We start from the raw sequence: 18258 nt of genomic DNA, 5'->3' as shown, positions 1-18258 counted from the left end.
AGGTACTGAATGTAGATACATGGGATTGTGTGTATTATATGCACATAACTCTGGCAATGATTTATCCAAAGCACCAATGAGCCAACACAGGAACCTGGAACTCAGATTGTTAAATGCCAGGACTTCAGAAGATTAACAACTTGGAATAAAAGTTAACTTTTAAAAAATTACTCAAGAGTTTTTAAAAGCACTGACCCGTCAAGGGTTTAACAGACTGCCAGCGGTACTTCATTAGAGCTAATGACATGAAGGAAATCTGCTAAGTACTCAACATTTAACCCTGTAAGGACTGCATCTAGAACAGCTCTTTTTCAAAAGACTTAATTTTGTTTTGCAAAGAAGAAATATCATTGTTTCTAACCTTGTGAATATTAAAGTGTGAACTTATCCTTCACCAAAGTAAGTGTATTACAGGTAAGCAATAGATGTTTCTAAAAATTAAGGCCAGCTATCTAGTGTTCATGACAATCTTTTCCATCAATTGCAAACAAAAAGATCTTGAAAGTTTAATATAATGCAGTTAAGCACTTGTGCTATTTTACTCTGGCTGGCGGAGAAGCAGATGCAATTCACGGTTCTGACTCTCATTCTTATCTGTTGGTACAGACATAGTCAGCCTGAGGGATTAGTTAAACTAAGCTCCTGCAACCCATCGTATATACTGATTACATGGTAAAAGACGGTTTATCCAGGAGGCAACTGCTACACAAGTACTTCATAGTCACCTTGCTCTTTTAGAATGAACACATCTAAACTCCGAAAGTAATTATGCAGATATATCAAGCCCCAGACTTCAGAAAAATGACCTGGTGCCACTTATCTACTACTTATCTGGTCTCAGTTTAATACAGATAAGAACCACAGAAGGAAAAATTCGCTAAGGGTCCAGGATGGTGGAATCTTGGAGCTCCAGCCAGCAAGCCCAGGCTCCGTTATTTGGAAATGAGGATTTCCTCTGTTTTTGTTGGCCTCTGAATGCTCATGGCACTTGCTTTAAAACCATAAAAATGAACAGCAAACAAAGGTTTTCCTTCCACTATACCTTTTCCTTCTTTCTAAATTGCTTACTTGTTCAACTAACAGTACCGTGCAACAGTGTTCTCAGGCTCCTCCCACCCCAGGTGCCATTCCCACCATGATGAGGCAGTGATGTTCATAAGGGCTCTATACTCTAAAAAAGATGCCCAGGGCTTCCCTGCTGGCGCAGTGGTTGAGAGTCCGCCTGCCGATGCAGGGGACACGGGTTCGTGCCCTGGTCCAGGAAGATCCCACATGCCGCAGAGCGGCTGGGCCCGTGAGTCATGGCCGCTGAGCCTGCGCGTCCGGAGCCTGTGTTCCACAATGGGAGAGGCCACAACAGTGAGAGGCCAGCGTAAGGCAAAAAAAAAAAAAAAAAAAAAGCCCAGATTTCGCACTGCAACACAGACTTGTATTATTACATTTTCCCATCCCCTAATGTAAAGTAATTCCATCTCTAGTATAATCACAACATTTATTGAAGGCTTACTGTGTGCCAGATATTCCATGTATTAAACTAATTTAATCCCCATGGCAAACTATGAGGCAATTTATTATGATCCTCACCTCACAAAGGAGGAAACTGAGGCACAGAGTCACAGAGCTAAGTAAATGGCGGAATTGGGATTTAAATCCAGATAATCTGGTCTCAAGGCTTGTGCTGATAGTTTTCAGAATGCTTGTGAGAAAAACATTATCATAGAGATAATTTGCTCTAACATATTTTAAAACCTATTATTTGAAAACTATGTTATTAATAATGAATTACATAAAATGTATCTCACAGTTGATGGACTCACTAGATCTTTACCAGAACTTCAACACAAAAGGACCTAAGACAATGTCTTAAATGACCCCAAACACCTAACAGTTTTAACCAAACTGGTGAAAATGATTTCAGAATTTGTTTTCCTACCCAAAATCATTTAAAGTGAAAACTCTGTCTTTCCATTACCTGATTAATTTTCAGTAAAATTCTGTTGCCACCAACTTTTTCTAATTCAAATATAGCCTGAAGGTCTCTATGGTATGAAAACTGAATATTCCACTTCTAAAATGTTTATTATCAGTGAATCAAAAACTCTTTCAAATCCTGATGTTCCTTGAGGAAAAATTAAAACTGAAAGTCAAATATCAGTTATAGAACTGTGATATAGCCAAAGACAGAGCTTCAGTCTTTTGATGTAAAAGCTACTTACTACTCTAATGAAGAAGGTATACTGGTTTGAAAAACTAATTGAAATTAATTAGAAGTTTCAAGTACCTCAGATGTAAGATCATGCATTATATAAAAGGTACTTTCAAGGTGAATTTAATTTTTAGAACTTTGCAATGTCGTCTCTCATGGAAGATACCAATAGCAGAGAAATGGTTTATGAATTGCAATGTATGCAGCTATATGAATGACAGTCAAAACTTCAAAAGGTGTATCAAAATGCAATAAAAACATAAATACAATTTTATAAGAAAAAAATCCCTTTTCACTTACACTATTGTTATGGCCTGAATGTTTGTACCCCCCGACTCTCCCATTCATATATTGAAACCTAGTCCCTCAGTGTGATGTTATTTGGAGGTAGGGCATTTGGGAGGCGAGTAGGTCAAGAGGGTGAAGCTCTCATAAGTGGGATTTGTGCCCTATAAAAGAGACCCCAGGGAGTTCCTTCTCCTTTCTGTCCTGTGAGGTTACAATAATACAGCTGCCTAGGAGGAAGTTGGCAACTTGATCTTGCACTGCCCAGCCTCCCAGAACTGTGAGAAATAAATTTGTTACATAAATTTGTTGTTTATAAGCCACCCAGTCCATGGTATTTTGTTATAGCAGCCCAAACGAACTAAGACAACCACATAATATTCTGAAAGCAACTCATGATAGGTACATTTGTTTAAAATCTAATTTACTTCACCTTTAAAATGCAAGTGTGATTCCATTTCAAAATACTCTATTTTAACAACTTCCTATCTATAAACTGTTTAAAGACAAAGTCAAGCAATGCCATCTACAGGGAACCTTAGGAACAACAGTCATATTTCTATGACCCATACTTTTTTTTAAATGAATACAATGTCTGTAGTCTGAGTTAATACTGTATGTGGCATCATTTAACAAGGAAACTAGGTATGCTGTGTAAAAAGCTGTACTAACAGTCATTCTGGATTATTAACACTTTTTAAAATAAGTTTAAATAACCTAACTTCACTTCCAAATTCACCAAACATATGATCCGTGGACCCTTGGTAATGAACTGTAGAAGGTTAAGATTTAAAGCTATGTAACCTTAAAAGACTTCAAAGTTATAACTGATATATAGTCACTGGAGGCTACACCTGTAACAATTTTCTTTTCCCAGCTCTTGAATCCCCCCTTACTCTTGAGTAGCATCACCTTTACCCTCTCGGCCAGATTCTCTAAACTTTCAGCTATTTAGTTTCTAAAACTCAGCCCTGTTTATTTTAAAACCATTTCATAGAAAATGCCACATCGGATTCAAAGCTCTTTCCCTCCCTTTAAAGTATAGACCCACTTTAATCACAGATGGTTTTTAGACTTCTCTTTCCTTTTCTTCGCTCCCTTCTTGGGAGGCAGATGCTAGAAGAGGTTTCTTTATTGCAGTAGTTCTCAATTTAGGCTAAACATTAAAACCATCCAGAGCCCTTCACCAAAAAATACCATGCCTCTGGTTTAACTGGACTGGGATGGGACCTGGACATGGTCTGCTTGCTTTTAGCTTTCCATGTACAGCTAGTTTGAGAAGCACCGCCTTACTGGGGGGTGGCTTTCTAATTGGCCATCACTGCACTGTGGTAAGCAGCTTATGTGTTTCATTGTGCACAGCGGCAACCCCCACTCGCCTGGAAGACCAGAGGCCCACTACTGAGCAGTTCCTCCTGGTCCTGGCAGTCCACTGAGATTTCAAAGTTGCCTATATTCTGGCTGACCCCCAGACAGTGGCATCACGCCTCACTCATCTGCTGCATCACCTGCCTTTTAACCTCCCCATGCTGCTGTGCAAGTCCTCAGGCCGGCACGATCCATCTCTAACGCCTCTCTGCCTGACAGTCCCCGCAGTGCCTCTCCAATTCCATTCCCACGCTCTGGGATTAAACAGATGTGTTCATCTGCTGAGTAAAGACAAACCACACCAGGTGGAAAAGGTGCTGTCTCCCCTTCTTGGAGGCATCCTGGGTCTTGAATTACTCCCTCAGGTCTCCCTCCTGTGGTTTCTGAGTACAGATGCACTCCGTTCCCTCCCTCATGAGAGCTCAAAGGACTAAATCCCTTTCCCCAACACTGCACTTCTCCAGAAGAAGACCTCTCCCAGGCCTCCCCAGGTGTCTGTGGGATGGTGGTTAGTGATAGCACGTGTTATCTGATCTGGCACCCCTCAGTAAGCCCTGCAGTGCTTACTGGTCCTAATCACCGTGGTTCTCTGATCCTAGAACGTGGGGATTGGCACCTTTTAACCTCTGCTTTGGCCTTATTCCAGAATAAGCTAATAAAACTCACTTGACTTTCTGTTACAAATTACTTAATTCTGTAGTCAGTACCATTAGGTCAGTTCCCCAGAAACAGATGACAATGAATGTATGCAAGTGACTTATTAAGGAGGTGATAAGTAAAGGAGTGGGAATAGGACATGAAAGAAGAGGAAGCACACACAAGCAAGGGTGTGATTCTGGCTAAGCTGCAAAGAGGCTGACTTCAGCCCAACCCCTCCAGGAAGTTCTGGTATATGGTCACCTGTCTGAGGTAAAGGAGCTGGGCTTTCATTACAGGACTGTCAAGGGCACTTCAGCGAAGACCCACAGCGACTCTTTTTAGAAGTACAGTGAAAATGGGAGGAGGGTGAAGGGTATCTGAGGAATCTGGATGGACTACTATTGCTGGTGAATGTTAAACTAATTTCTACCAAGTTCTATAATGTTATGAAACAAGCCAGAAAGTGGTCGTTTGTTCTAAGACTTCACTAGTAATACCTGGTATTATTTGTAACTAAAAAAGTATCATATACTTAGGTTACACTAACTGCTTAGTAAACTGCTTAATGAAATGCTAAGAGCAGTTTGGAAAAAAAAAAACAAAACAGCAGAACAAACATTAAAGATTGAAGCAAGCCTGAAGGAAAGAACTGTTCTCTTGATGTCAATCTTTAATTTCTCTAGGGCTGCTTTTGCTCTTTCTGGAAACCAGTCACCGTCTTTAAATGTTCATTTTCTCAAAAGCTATTTCTGAAACATTCTCAAAGTCACAGGATCTCAAAAACAATGTTTATTTTAACATATACATTGTGCCACCTAGCACCAATGCCTGTAAGTACCAGAATTCCATCTGGTTACCATTACACTTTGGAACCATGCGACTGAAGTCCTGATAGATCAGTCTGTGAACAGATGATTCTCATGAGAACATAAAACAGAGACCACACAGAATCAAAATCATTTGATAAATGTATACAGAACTACATTTGTAGTCATTTAAATACTTTTCTCTGTTTCATATAAACAAGTTAACACCAGTGACTTTAGCCGCATTTTCCTGGAAGCTATACGTGAGGAAAAGTGCAGGAGCCACATCAATGCAAGAGCCTGAAGCCGGACTTTTTATTTTCACTCCATTCTCAAATAAACAATTTTGTAAAGATACCTTTTCCTCCCTCCCAATCTCCCAATATCTTACTTTCATCTTTATCAACTGACTATGGTATAATCTACTATCTAACTCCCATAGTAAATTATACTGTAGTCAGTGTGGTGAAGGAAAAGCACAGAACTTGGCCACAAAACAGTATTTTCATTTTTTTTTTTTTAAGTAAAAGAACACAAGTATTAAAGTTATCTTAAAAGCAATGAAGTGGAAGATACTTAACGATAAAAACCACTGCATAAATACGTTAAAATAAAAACCTTCTTTTAAATTTATCTTGAAGACAAGCTAAAATTTACTGATTTGAATTTAAACATTATTAAATAGTAATTGACACCTCTCTTTAGAAACCGGATCAACTTATCTCTACTTTCCTGAAAATACGCCAAGTCAGCCATGCTACTTTCACTATTTTTGGCAGACTTTAGGCTAACCTCAGTACCTATTTTTATTTGAGGAGTGACTGAAACATGTTTCTTTTAAGCAGAACTTGATGCCGAGCTAAAAGTAAACTAAGTTGGATTTCAGGCCCATTGGCAGGTAGGCAGTCAGTCAATCATTTTTCGTAATGCAGGCAGCCCGTGGTGGTTGTCTATATATCGGATCCCTAAGGACATGCTGGAAAAATCTGTGAACACAATCTTCCCATGCTGTATTCACATGCTCCATTCACAATGTTAGCTTACCCACGTTGTTAGAGGCTTGGGTAAGATGACTAGATTTCACGACGGAAATTTCTATAAGAAAAAAATGGAAACCTTAAAACACTGATTTCTTATCATAAATTAAGTATTTACTGGGTACTTAATACTAGGCAATATTCCTAGTAATGGCTAATGCAATTCAAATGAACAGCCATTCATAATGTTTAGAGATGGTCTTTGCTGATGCCCGAAGTACAAGCAACCAAAGAAAAAACAGATACATTGGACATCATCAGAATTAAAAACTTCTGTGCTTCAAAGGACACACTATCAAGAAAACGAAAGGACAACCCACAGAATGGGAGAAAGTACTTGGAAGTCATATATCTGGTAAGGGTCTAGTATCCAGGATATATAAAGAATGTTTACAACCCAACAGTGAAAAGTCAACTCAATTTTAAAATAGGCAAAGGATTTCTGTAAAGATGTACAAAAGGTCAGTAAAAAAAAGATACTCAACATCATCAGTCATTAGGGAAATAAAACCCACTTCATACCTACTAAGATGACTACAATAAAAAAGATGGACAACAATAAGTATTAGTGAGGATGTGGAGAAACTGCGACCTGTAGACATTGCTGGTGAGAAAGGAAAATGGTATAGTAGCTTTGGAACAGTTTGGGAAGTCCTCAAAAAGTTAAATGTAGAGTTTCTGTATGACCTAGCAATTCTACTCTGGGTATACATACACTGGAGAGATTTGAAACATGTGCCACACAAAAATTCTTCCATGAATATTCACAGCAGCATTATTCCCTAGAGCCAAAAAGTGGAAACAACAGAAATGCCCATCAACTGATCAATGGATGGATGAGATGTGGTAATATCTATACAAAGGAATATTATTCAACTATAAAACATGGATGCACCTTGAAAACACTGCAGAATGAAAGAAGCCGGACACAGGAAGCCACATAATGTGTGATTCCATCTGTATGAAATGTCCAGAACAGGCAAATCCACAGAGATACAGACTGGTGGTTGTCAGGGGTTGGGGGAGGCAGGATAAAGAAGTAATTGCTAACAGGTATGGGGTTTCTTTCTGGGGTGATGAAAATGTTTAAAAAGTGGTGATGGTTGTCCAATTCTGTGAATATACTAAAAATCGCTGTAAACTCTAAAAGGGTAAACTTTATAGTATGTAAGTTATATCAAGTTAAAGAAACAAATGATTCTCTGAAGAAAAAAAAGCCTTCATATTTAGGAAACACAAAATCTTTATGCTTCAAAAAAAAAAAATCTACTTTAAAAACTATACAACGGTTTCAGCTAAAACCAGATCCCTTAAGGCACAAAACATTTTAAATTTGTCTTTTTGTCTCTAGCGCCATGCCACATAATAATTGATCTGAATTACTAATCCTACAGCTCTTCTTTCCTTACAGTCTCAACACCTAGTCTTGACTCCAAAAATTACACATTATTTGCTTTTGGCAAGAATTCACATAATCAGAAAACTTCATCACAAATTCAAAGGAAAGATAATAGAAACAAATGGAACTAAGTAAATTTAGCACTCTCAATTCATAAAACTCATCTTGCCCCTGCCATATACCAGTCACATATATAGAAGGTGCTGGAGGACAAAAATGGATGAGATACAATTCTTCCTTTCTACAGGTTCAAATTCTAGGCATCAGAGAGGCAATGTGCATAAAATGTAATTAGTATAACAGGTAAAGGAAGCAACCAAAAAGGGGAACATATATAAATTCTACTTAACTGAATGCATTTTTCTTTATTGGACAGATCTACCTTTTTATAGTTTACTTGGACCATTAAAAAACATATGAATAGTTGGAGAGAGTTCACGAAGGACAGAACTGGCATTTTAAAACCTCTAACAGATAACAGAAATTTATAAATAGTTAAGTTCCTTGTCTGAGGTAATGCCCAATAATAAAGCTATATAATTTACAGCTAGAAAAGACCTTTACAAAAGAAGCCTGCCTTATTTTAGAGGAAAAACCTGAGGCCAGGTAGGTTAGGCAATCTTAACACTGAGAGTTAGTGCCCGAGTCCAGTGACTCATCAAAGCTGTTTCCCCACTTGAAAATTAACATCTACATCACACACAAGCTCAGAGACAGTGTCCAGCTAATGAAATTGCTTCAGAGGATGAAAAGCCAAATATGTATTTACCGATTTTTTCTTTCTGATGTATAAAATGTGAATATCTTCACTTCGATATTCTTCATCATGTTTTTCCAAAGGAATTTTTTCAAAGTCAAAGTCTAGTTGAAGAAGCTATAAATTTAAAAAAGATATACTTTATAGTTAATAATATGAACTATCCTGTGGTGACAGAAATCAGAATGGTGGTTACCTTTGGAGTACTGACTGGGGAGGGGCACATGAAAAACTCAGCTAAGCACTTGATACATGTGCATTTTACATGTTTTAACTCAACTGAAATTGATTAATAAAATAAAATTTTCAATTATACATTATTTCAAAAGTTTATTAACATTCTTCATATTCAAGAAAAACATAAAATTAAAAAACCATTTCATCATATATCTGAGGCAGAGTCATGAAGAGTCACTTTACCCAAAGTAACCCTTTCAGAGGATAAAACTGCAAGGCTATACAGATGGACCCTTATGAGGAGTCACTTGTAATGTGGTGGATTTTTGCCCATAAAAAGGGCTTGGGTGACCACTGGAGGAAGATGGGTGAAGGATAAATGGGATTCTATGTACTACTTCCGCAACTTCCTGTGGGTCTTTAATTCTTTCAAAAGAAAAAAAAAAGAAAAATCTCGAAATAGGTAGGATACACTGGTCATAAAAATACAGTGGAAAACACTAAAATAAAAAGATACCACATGTCATGTTTCTATGATGTCATCTCCAAAAATAATATACACATCATTAACATGTTCCTAAAAGCCAGCAACATGTTTCATAAAGAAACGCTGAAAACTTTCTCAGGAAAGACAAGGGTGTCACATTATTATTTTACATTGTTTTACAGATCGACAAGTTAGAAAAGAAAAATAAATAAATAACCAGAAAAGATTAAAAAGGCGGTGGGGAGGGAGGCTGGCGGTTATTAGAATGGTGTGCTATGAAGGATCCTGATCCTCTCCTTGGGTTCATACAAGCAGAATGTTTTCCCTACTCAAAATTACCACAATACACTTTAACACAAAGTCACATATAGCCTCTCTGAAGGGTAATCACTACAAAGGTAGATCTAGTACAGTACTCACCTCAAAATATTTTTTCTCGATTTCTGGATTTTTTCCCATTGTTCGTTGTTCATAACAACATATAATACAAGTCTCAGATCCACTGAGATCTTTTAGGGTTTTCAACAGTGGCTCCAAAGACTGTTCAAAAAGGAATATGATTTTTATGACTTTTAAAAATTTATATGTTTACTATAAAAGGGAGTAGGGGAGGTGGGGGGGTAATTATAATTTCCCTACAATTCATCCATCTTTTTTTTTTTTTTAACATCTTTATTGGAGTATAATTGCTTTACAATGGTATGTTAGTTTCAGCTTCACAACAAAATGAGTCAGTTATATATATACATATGTTCCCATATCTCTTCCCGCTTGCGTCTCCCTCCCTCCCACCCTCCCTATCCCACCCCTCCAGGCGGTCACAAAGCACCGAGCTGATCTCCCTGTGCTATGTGGCTGCTTCCCACTAGCCATCTACCTTACGTTTGGTAGTGTATATATGTCCATGCCTCTTTATCGCTTTGTCACCGTTTACCCTTCCCCCTCCCCATAGCCTCAAGTCCATTCTCTAGTAAGTCTGTGTCTTTATTCCTGTTTCACCCCTAGGTTTTTCATGGCATTTTTTTTTTTTTAAATTCCATATATATGTGTTAGCATACGGTATTTGTCTCTCTCTTTCTGACTTACTTCACTCTGTATGACAGACTCTAGGTCTATCCACCTCATTACAAATAGCTCAATTTCGTCTCTTTTTATGGCTGAGTAATATTCCATTGTATATATGTGCCACATCTTCTTTATCCATTCATCCGATGATGGACACTTAGGTTCTTTCCATCTCTGGTCTATTGTAAATAGAGCTGCAATGAACATTTTGGTACATGACTCTTTTTGAATTATGGTTTTTTCAGGGTATATGCCCAGTAGTGGGATTGCTGGGTCATATGGTAGTTCTATTTGTAGCTTTTTAAGGAACCTCCATACTGTTCTCCACAGTGGCTGTATCAATTTACATTCCCACCAACAGTGTAAGAGGGTTCCCTTTTCTCCACACCCTCTCCAGCATTTATTGTTTCTAGATTTTTTGATGATGGCCATTCTGACTGGTGTGAGATGATATCTCATTGTAGTTTTGATTTGCATTTCTCTAATGATTAGTGATGTTGAGCATTCTTTCATGTGTTTGTTGGCACTCTGTATATCTTCTTTGGCAATTCATCCATCTTTGAATCAATCCAAACAAGTAAACGTAGTTACAGCTCTGTAACTGATGATTAGTAAACTCTTCTTAACTAATCAACCATCATATTAATTTCAGTTTCCAGAGAAAGGATTCAAGTGATTGCATTTTGGAGTCCCCATGGGTAAGCAAATGAAATTGACTGCACTCTTAAAATTTAATTTAATATAATTTAACTTGGGATTTAAACAATCAACAATTTACCTACAAAAGCAAGTCCAACCCTAACTAGAACATAAGTTGGTTCAATGCTCATTATTGAAAAAAATGAGTGATGCCCACAACACTACACAAACTGATATTCTAAAAAAAATCATTATATAAATATAATAAATCTTGCCACAGAACAATGAATTCTTTACGATGCAACTTAATTATTAATGTCGTGATTAACACATTCACTAGGAATAACTAAAAAAAAAAAAAAGAAATCTTAGTCTTTTACAGGAGATCCAAATGGCAAAATCCTTTAAAAATTTTACAGACACCTCTCGCAAAATGCACATAACACTTTTCTCGATATGCTTCATGGACCTCTATGTTAATCATGAGTGTATATATATGTAGTTCCTGGTGACCTTTATTTTCTCTTTACTGTGTCATCAACTATGGAACAAATATCCTGCATTCAGAGATGTTAAAATGCGAAGAAATGCGTGCTTTAGAATCCACCAAATACGGTTTAAATCTTCTAAAGGAAGAGCCTTCACTATTAAATACTCACCTCTTCATAGTATATGCAGTCGGCCATCAGGATGTAGTCTGGAGGAGAAGGAAAGTCTTCTATTTCTTCCCCCCTTAAAAATGTCAACCAATATTTTAAACTGTTGTTTCACTAATTTAAAATATTCCTGTTTTACAAACAAGACCCAGAAAGTCCCCTTCGTATTAACCATGCTTTTAGTGTAACACAATTTAAAGCAAACTACAGTTATCTTAAAACAAGCTGAAAGGCCATACAAACCATTTCAGTACCTTGGCTTGAACAGAACCAGTGACAAGATGCTTGTTCATATTAATATTCATCTTCAGCAAGTCTTGCAATTCCTCTAGGTCGGTGACTATGACATCTGCCCTATAAAATAACGGTGCCTGAGGTGTAGGCACAAGGATGGGAAGCCAGTAACCGGGGTTTCCCGAAAAGCGGCGTCCCCTCCCGCCAAGCTCTTACCCGAGTGTAGCAGCCATGAGCCCCACGGCCCCGGTGCCAGAGCCCAGCTCCAGCACCGACCGCCGGCTCAGCGCGTGGGCCCCATCGCCGGAAAACCCGGGCGTTTCCAGGTATTTAGAAAGGACGATGGCAGCGTCCCAAACAACGCAACCCACGCCGCCGGAGCCGTACTGCTGTAGTCGTAACACCGTGCCATCTCGCTTCTCCAAAACTCGCACAAAGTTCCGCAGTTGCTCCTCCCCGGAGGACTCCAGGGAAGCCGCCATCGCCGCCCGGCAACACTGAGTATCGAGCGCAGTGACGTCACACCCACAAGACCGCCCCGGGCCCCGCCTTGCAAGGGGCCCGGCGCCTCCAGGAGGCGGAGTTGGCGCCATAGCGCGTGCGCGAAGACACAAAGACCGGAAGGCAACGTTCCACCGGCGTGGCCCAGCCGCAGGCCAAGGTTTACCCTGCGCGCGGAACCGTCTCGTTCTCCCCTAAATTACAAGTCGGCCTCAACGAACGGGCAGTTGAAATTACTTTTCCGGACAAAGCCAACCTGAGTGTTTTTATCTAGTTGGAGGTTGATTCACACTGTTTTTTTTTTTTTTTTTTTTATTACTGGCCTTAAATCAAGGCAGCTTCCAAGATCCTACCAAGGATGGCTATAATCCTGCTTACAGAGAATTCCTAACATGCTCCTAATTTTTCTTCAGAATGCGTAAAAATGGTTGCAAGAAGCTTGTGACTGCGTTTAACGGTGAAGAAAAAGTTATCCCTCTGAAGTTTACATCACTTAAATTCTTTGGGATTATGGAACTTAAATTGCACAAATTATTGAAAATGTGTGTATATATTACTTCTACAGAACTCAACAATCTTACCCCCTTGTTCCTTATAATGAAAACACATATTTTAAACGTCTTTTAAAAATTAAGACTGGGGTGATTTATTAATCTTGTTAGGAACTCTGATACAAAGCACAGTAAAAGGCCACAGACCAGTAAATAAACAATGTGGCTTTTGGCTACTTTACAACTGCTGCTACGGCACTAAGAGGAAAACACGCCTTTTCATCACTTAGAACGAAGGAGTACAAATGGCAAATAAAAGTTTTAATCACGTCTCTGATTAAAAAGTTTAATAAAGCTTTAAGTGTCTGCTGGTTTAAATATTACCAATCTAAAAAAATACTTCAAAAATTTTTAGTTAACACGAGATTTATAGAGAAAGTTACTTGGTTTTGAAGGCAATGCAGTTGGTTCCTATGCCATAAGAAACTTATCCTCCAGCTTTATGAATTAGTAAAGTAGCAGACTGTATTATAGGCCTTGAGTCACATAAATTTATATAGGTTATTAGCATTATCTTTAAATGTACAATATAAACAAAACTGTACATGTATGGCATATTAACTTTGTTTTCCAAAATAATAGGCAACTCGTTAGCTAAAGACACCATAGTCTGCAAAAACAAAAAGGCACATCTGTATAAGATATATGCCCTTTTTTCCTCTATGATTGGGTTAGGTAGTCTGTTTACATTTCGACAAAACAATAAACAGTGCATTCTATTATTTTCGTTCTATTTTTCACTTTTGTCTTCAGCAGCAAATTCTGGCTTTTAAGACATGGCATTAAAGAGTTTAAGAACAGTGGGTGTTATTCACGATCTTCCTAAATGTAAAAACTAGAAGATGGTCAAAGAGGCTTAAAACTCAGTATCACCACGCACCCCCTATATGTGTATAAATTCACTGCCTTAAAAAGTCATCTGTTACTCAAATTTGAAAAATTCCACAAATGCACTATCCCCCTTCAGTGCAATCAATGTCACTTTAAACCATATTTTAGCAGAGTCTACAGTGCAAATATAAATTCTTTATACTGGCCTTTGGGCAGCACTGAGGATCCAAGACAAGGCAATGCTACTGATCACCTGAGGATAATGGTAAAGGACTTCTGTATTTTTATTTTTCCAATTTTTAAAAGCTTATTTGATCAGTAGCATTTTTGTAAGAGCATTATTTTTAAAAAGTACTAAAATACTATGCCTTTTTTGAATAAATTAAAAAAAAACTTTACAAATACCATTCCAGTGTCAATGACTACATATGGCTAGGGTCATTGAGGAGTTTCTGCATTTTCTAGCAAAGGCAGTCTATACAATGGGGGCTGCGAAAGCTCCCGTTTGTAAGTCTTTGGTGGCAGTTTTGGTAGGTGAGGGCTTGAATTCTGCCTTGGTGGAACAGGGGGAGCTTGAGGATGAGCAAGATTATTCTGACTAGAACTGAGCACGTAGCATCGACGTGGTACCCTTGGAGAGGGTGTGCTAGGAGGAGTGTTTGGAGAATTTGGACACGTACTAACGTCTCTGAACCAGTCTGGATCTCTGTGAAGATGTCCCAGTGGAGGTGGCTGAAGAGTAAACGGACAGTTTATAAAGTGTTCTGGAGGCCGAAGGGGAACTGGTGGAGGGGTATCGGGAAGAGGATCTCTCGGCGGCGGCGGTGGTGGACTATGCAGAGGCCCGTCAAATGCACCAGAAGGAGCAGGAACTCTGGGTTTTACCTTTGGAGGAGGAGGCTGTCTTGGCGGAATAGCAGGGGGGTCATCATCAGATTTCATAGTTCCCTCAAAAACAAAAAGATTAAATTATACCTCTGTTCTCCTGAAAAATCTGTAAGAAAAAGTTTTAAAAAGACTAAAGAATTCTTATGTGTTAAGTTAAATCCACAGCCTCAAAACAGGTTAATCTGGTTTAATGATCAGATTTATGAGTAAATTACTCCCAGTTTCACTCAGGGCCCAGTTTAATATTTTGATATATGAGATGTTTTAATTGAAATCTTATAAAGCCTCAGATTATCTTGCCTTATATATACAGTTTATAAATATATGGTTTTATTTATAATAATGGGCAAGTGAGTAAAAAGAATATATAGCTTTGTAAACATGAAAGGACACGAAAGGACAAGAGGACTTAATATCCAGCTTCTGCTTTTTGGCCATTTACTTCTACTATCCCTAGTGAAGCTCAGTGGTGGTTCTCAAAGTGTGATCCAGGGATCAGCAACATCAACACTAGTAGGGAACTCGTTAGAAATGCAAATTCGTGGGCTCCACCCCAGACCTACTGAATCAGAAACTCTGGCCATCTAGTTTTAACAAGCCTTCCAGGTGCTTCTGACGCAACCTAAAGTTTGAGAAGCACCAGTTGAAAGTTTGGAGAATGGTTTGAATACTACAGTTCTTTCCATCTCCACCAGAAATAAAAGTACTTCTGAGCATCTGTGAATCTGCCCAGCCTCTTTTTTTAGAAAAATTATTATGAGGATTAAACAATTATTTAAGGTATTTTTCTAAATAAAACAACCTAAATATTTAAAAGCCATAATGGGTGACCAAATTGTAACTGACAGACTCTTTATAAGAACAAGCACTATTTTGAAGATTCACAACTTTGAATAAGTTGAGGCAAACCTAAGTCCTGTGGACTACCTTGGAATTTGATTTTTTGTTTTTGTTTTTTGGCCACAAGGCGCAGCATGCAGGATCTATAGTTCCCTAACCAAGGATGGAACCTGTGCCCCTGCAGTGGAAGCCCGCAGCTAACCACTGGACCACCAGGGAATTCCTTACCTTGGAATTTGAAGCATCATGATCAAATTTTTTTCGAGGAGGAAGTGGAGGAGGAATCAGTGGCTCTTCACTTAGTTTATGTAAACTACCACACGAACTAAAGAAAGACTCTGGGGGTAAAAAAGATTAGTTTAACCACAAGTCACAATGCAATCATAAGACAAAACTTTACTTCAATCTGTGATCACCTCTGCTATGGTATCTGTCAGACTGTACTGTAGCTGACTGTTGGTTTAGCTATCCTCTCCATTAAGGTGTAAGCTTTCTGAGGGCAGTGTGTATTTATTTTCATATCCGTAGCATGTAACACAGTGGTAGTGCCTGGCACATACTAGGTACTACTGCTAAATGAAAATATACTATTCAATTAAGATTAATAAGGAGATTCTGCTCCCTGAAAAGCCTTTTGTTTGTATAAACTGTACTAACTTCCAGAGAAAGATCATCCATAAACAGAGACCATGCTTTTTTTTCCCGAAGTGAACATTATTTTTACTTGTTATTTTAACATCATGTTAACTTACATAAACATGCAGTGTAGATGACTGGTTTTAGACAACAGTCAAAAATTAAATCCTTAGCTAATCAACAGTATTCTCAGTGTAAAATACCATGCATTTTCTGAAGCAGCTATTATTGGATACATTTCCACACAAGTAATAAAACCTTCATCTAGGAGACCATAGGGTAGGGTTGTATCATAGGACTCTTCTATTTGCAAGTCTTTCATTGATAATGGAAACATTACACAACTGCATTAAAGGAAATTTACAAAATAATAAAGTATTAGAGGAAAAATTACCCCAAACATGCCAACCAGACATAGAATAAGAACGATTTTCACGTTCACTTCTTTTGTCTTTTTCATATGGTTAAAAAAATACCTGTAATTATGGACCAACTCCCTATTTTAATATCTCCACACACAGTTGGTGTAAAGATAGTGATCATAGCTTGTTTATCATTATACTGAGATTGGGTTTATAGGAGCTAGTTGGGAAAGAAGTTGGTGAGTTTAATTTTAAACACACTGAATTTGTGTGAACTGCTTATGGGACATCCAAGTAAAGATGTCACTCATTACTCCATGTCAAAAATTGCTGTCCTGATCACGTGATTCTGCAGTCACCTCAGAGTATCTTGATGGCTCACCGTGCCAGTAGCAGAAACAAAAATTATGCCTATGGGGTGCTGGCAGATGGTGTGAGGAGGTTAGGTAGGGCAGTACCTGCTGTGAATATGTTCCTTTTGCTTGCCCAGCAAACTTTGCCCTGTCTTTGTCTCTTGGTGATGATGAATCCATCCCATATGGTTCAGTCAGCCAATTCTGCCCAGGGCACCCCAATTCCAGTCAAGAAGTAGACAACGGACTCACTTTCTTAACTTGATCAGATTTTTATCTGCCTCTCTTTTACGCATACAGCTGTGTGCTTCAGTGAAAGCTGATCTTACCCCTTAGCTCCACAGGTGGGGCCTGATTAGACCATTCCCTCAGCCAGAGTAACTGGTTGTCGACACATGAACTAATTCAGACTACTGAAATTTGAAAGGAGGTTTGCAAGAGGCTACTGAAAAGGAAGTTCCTTGCTCTTTTGGAAAAGCAGTCTGTCAGTCTTTCTCTGTACCTCTCTTTCTCACTTGACTGAACAAGGAAGCACATAACCAATACTCCTGCCACCACTCTCATGACCTTGAGGAAAAACAGCCTCAGATAAAGCTGATAATCTGGACAAAACAACCAAGAGTCAAAAAGAAATCTGGTCCTTAATAACATCATTAAAGTTATCATTAATAACTGAATCAACCAGTCTTAAAGCAGCCTTCCTCCAGACTTCCAGCTATCTGAGTCAGAATGCTTTCTTACTGCTTAAGGCAAACTTAGTTGAGTCTTCTCTTCCTTACAGAAACACACACGCTCATGGAAGCAGAAAACACCTTAATGATAATGGGATAGCTGTGAAAGTTTCTGAGTCTGACTCTACAGTCAGCCCACTTAACCACTTAAATGCAGAATGTTTCTCCATAGGAGGCACTCAGTAACCCTCGTTGAAGTGTGAAGTTCAACTTCAATTTTATTTTCTATTAAGAGCACTTCTCCACAAGATTATACAGGTTTTGTGAGCATTTTAAATAACCTTAGTATTCCAAACCAGTGAATGTAGGATAATTTACTTAACAATTTCTGTAATGTTAGCTAGCTATGTAAGTTACTTCCAATTTTTTATCATTCACTTGTCCATCCACTCAACAAGTATTTATTGTGCATCTGCTATAGTGCCAGCACTCTTCTAGGCACTAGTGATACAGCAGTGAACAGGAAGCAAAAATTCATGTCCTTCTGGAGCTTATGTTCTAGGTTGATAAGAGAGAATAAACATGATAATTAAGTAGAATGGCTATAAGTTAAAAGAAGAAATATTAGGTAGGGAAGGGGGAGCAATTTAAAAGAGGGTGATCAGGGAAGGCCTCACTCAGGTAACACCAAGCAAAAGCCTGAAGGAGGCAAGGGAGCATGCCATGAGGCCAGAAGGGTGAAGAGCACTCTAAGCGAAGGGAAGAGCAAGAGCAGAAGTCCTGATGTGGGAATTTGTCCATTTTGTTCAGGAGGCACAGTAGCTGGAGCAGAGTAAACAACAGAAGAGAAGAGTAGCTGATGAAGTCTGA

General features: G+C 38.5%; 2 protein-coding genes across 4 annotated transcripts in view; both read right to left on the bottom strand.

The window, feature by feature from the left end:
* Nucleotides 1–4695: 4695 nt before the first annotated feature.
* VCPKMT (valosin containing protein lysine methyltransferase) lies at nt 4696–12434 on the bottom strand. 2 transcript variants are annotated; one of them, XM_079912213.1, is made up of 6 exons: nt 11972–12434; nt 11765–11875; nt 11525–11597; nt 9582–9701; nt 8510–8614; nt 4696–6399 (listed from the first exon to the last, which is right to left on the bottom strand). In XM_079912213.1, the coding sequence occupies exons 1-6, from the start codon at nt 12346–12348 to the stop codon at nt 6385–6387; spliced, it is 801 nt and encodes a 266-aa protein (XP_079768339.1). In that variant the 5' UTR covers nt 12349–12434; the 3' UTR covers nt 4696–6384. The 2 variants fall into 2 exon arrangements, with proteins under 2 accessions (XP_079768339.1, XP_079768338.1); XM_079912212.1 differs by lacking the exon at nt 4696–6399 and having other exon boundaries at nt 7239–8614.
* A 182-nt stretch (nt 12435–12616) lies between these two features.
* SOS2 (SOS Ras/Rho guanine nucleotide exchange factor 2) overlaps nt 12617–18258 on the bottom strand; it is a 100856-nt gene continuing 95214 nt past the window's right edge. For both annotated transcript variants that reach the window (XM_079912198.1, XM_079912199.1), the window contains exons 22-23: nt 15595–15704; nt 12617–14586 (exon numbers count right to left, since the gene is read on the bottom strand). In XM_079912198.1, the coding sequence (XP_079768324.1) occupies nt 14077–14586; nt 15595–15704 (620 nt within the window). In that variant the 3' untranslated portion in view covers nt 12617–14076. The remainder of the gene's footprint in view (nt 14587–15594; nt 15705–18258) is intronic.

The sequence above is a fragment of the Stenella coeruleoalba genome (assembly GCF_951394435.1).
Source record: "Stenella coeruleoalba genome assembly, chromosome: 2".
NCBI lineage: Eukaryota > Metazoa > Chordata > Mammalia > Artiodactyla > Delphinidae > Stenella > Stenella coeruleoalba.
The sequence above is the reverse complement of the archived record's forward strand: the minus strand, read 5'-3'. Positions and strand labels throughout refer to the sequence as shown.

Coding starts and splice junctions, on each gene's coding strand:
- VCPKMT (XM_079912212.1), bottom strand. CDS start 12,348: ATGGCGCCAACTCCGCCTCCTGGAGGCGCCGGGCCCCTTGCAAGGCGG. Junction 11,876..11,971: donor CTCATGGCTGCTACACTCGG/GTAAGAGCTTGG, acceptor GTTATTTTATAG/GGCAGATGTCATAGTCACCG. Junction 11,598..11,764: donor CAAGCCAAGGTACTGAAATG/GTTTGTATGGCC, acceptor GACATTTTTAAG/GGGGGAAGAAATAGAAGACT.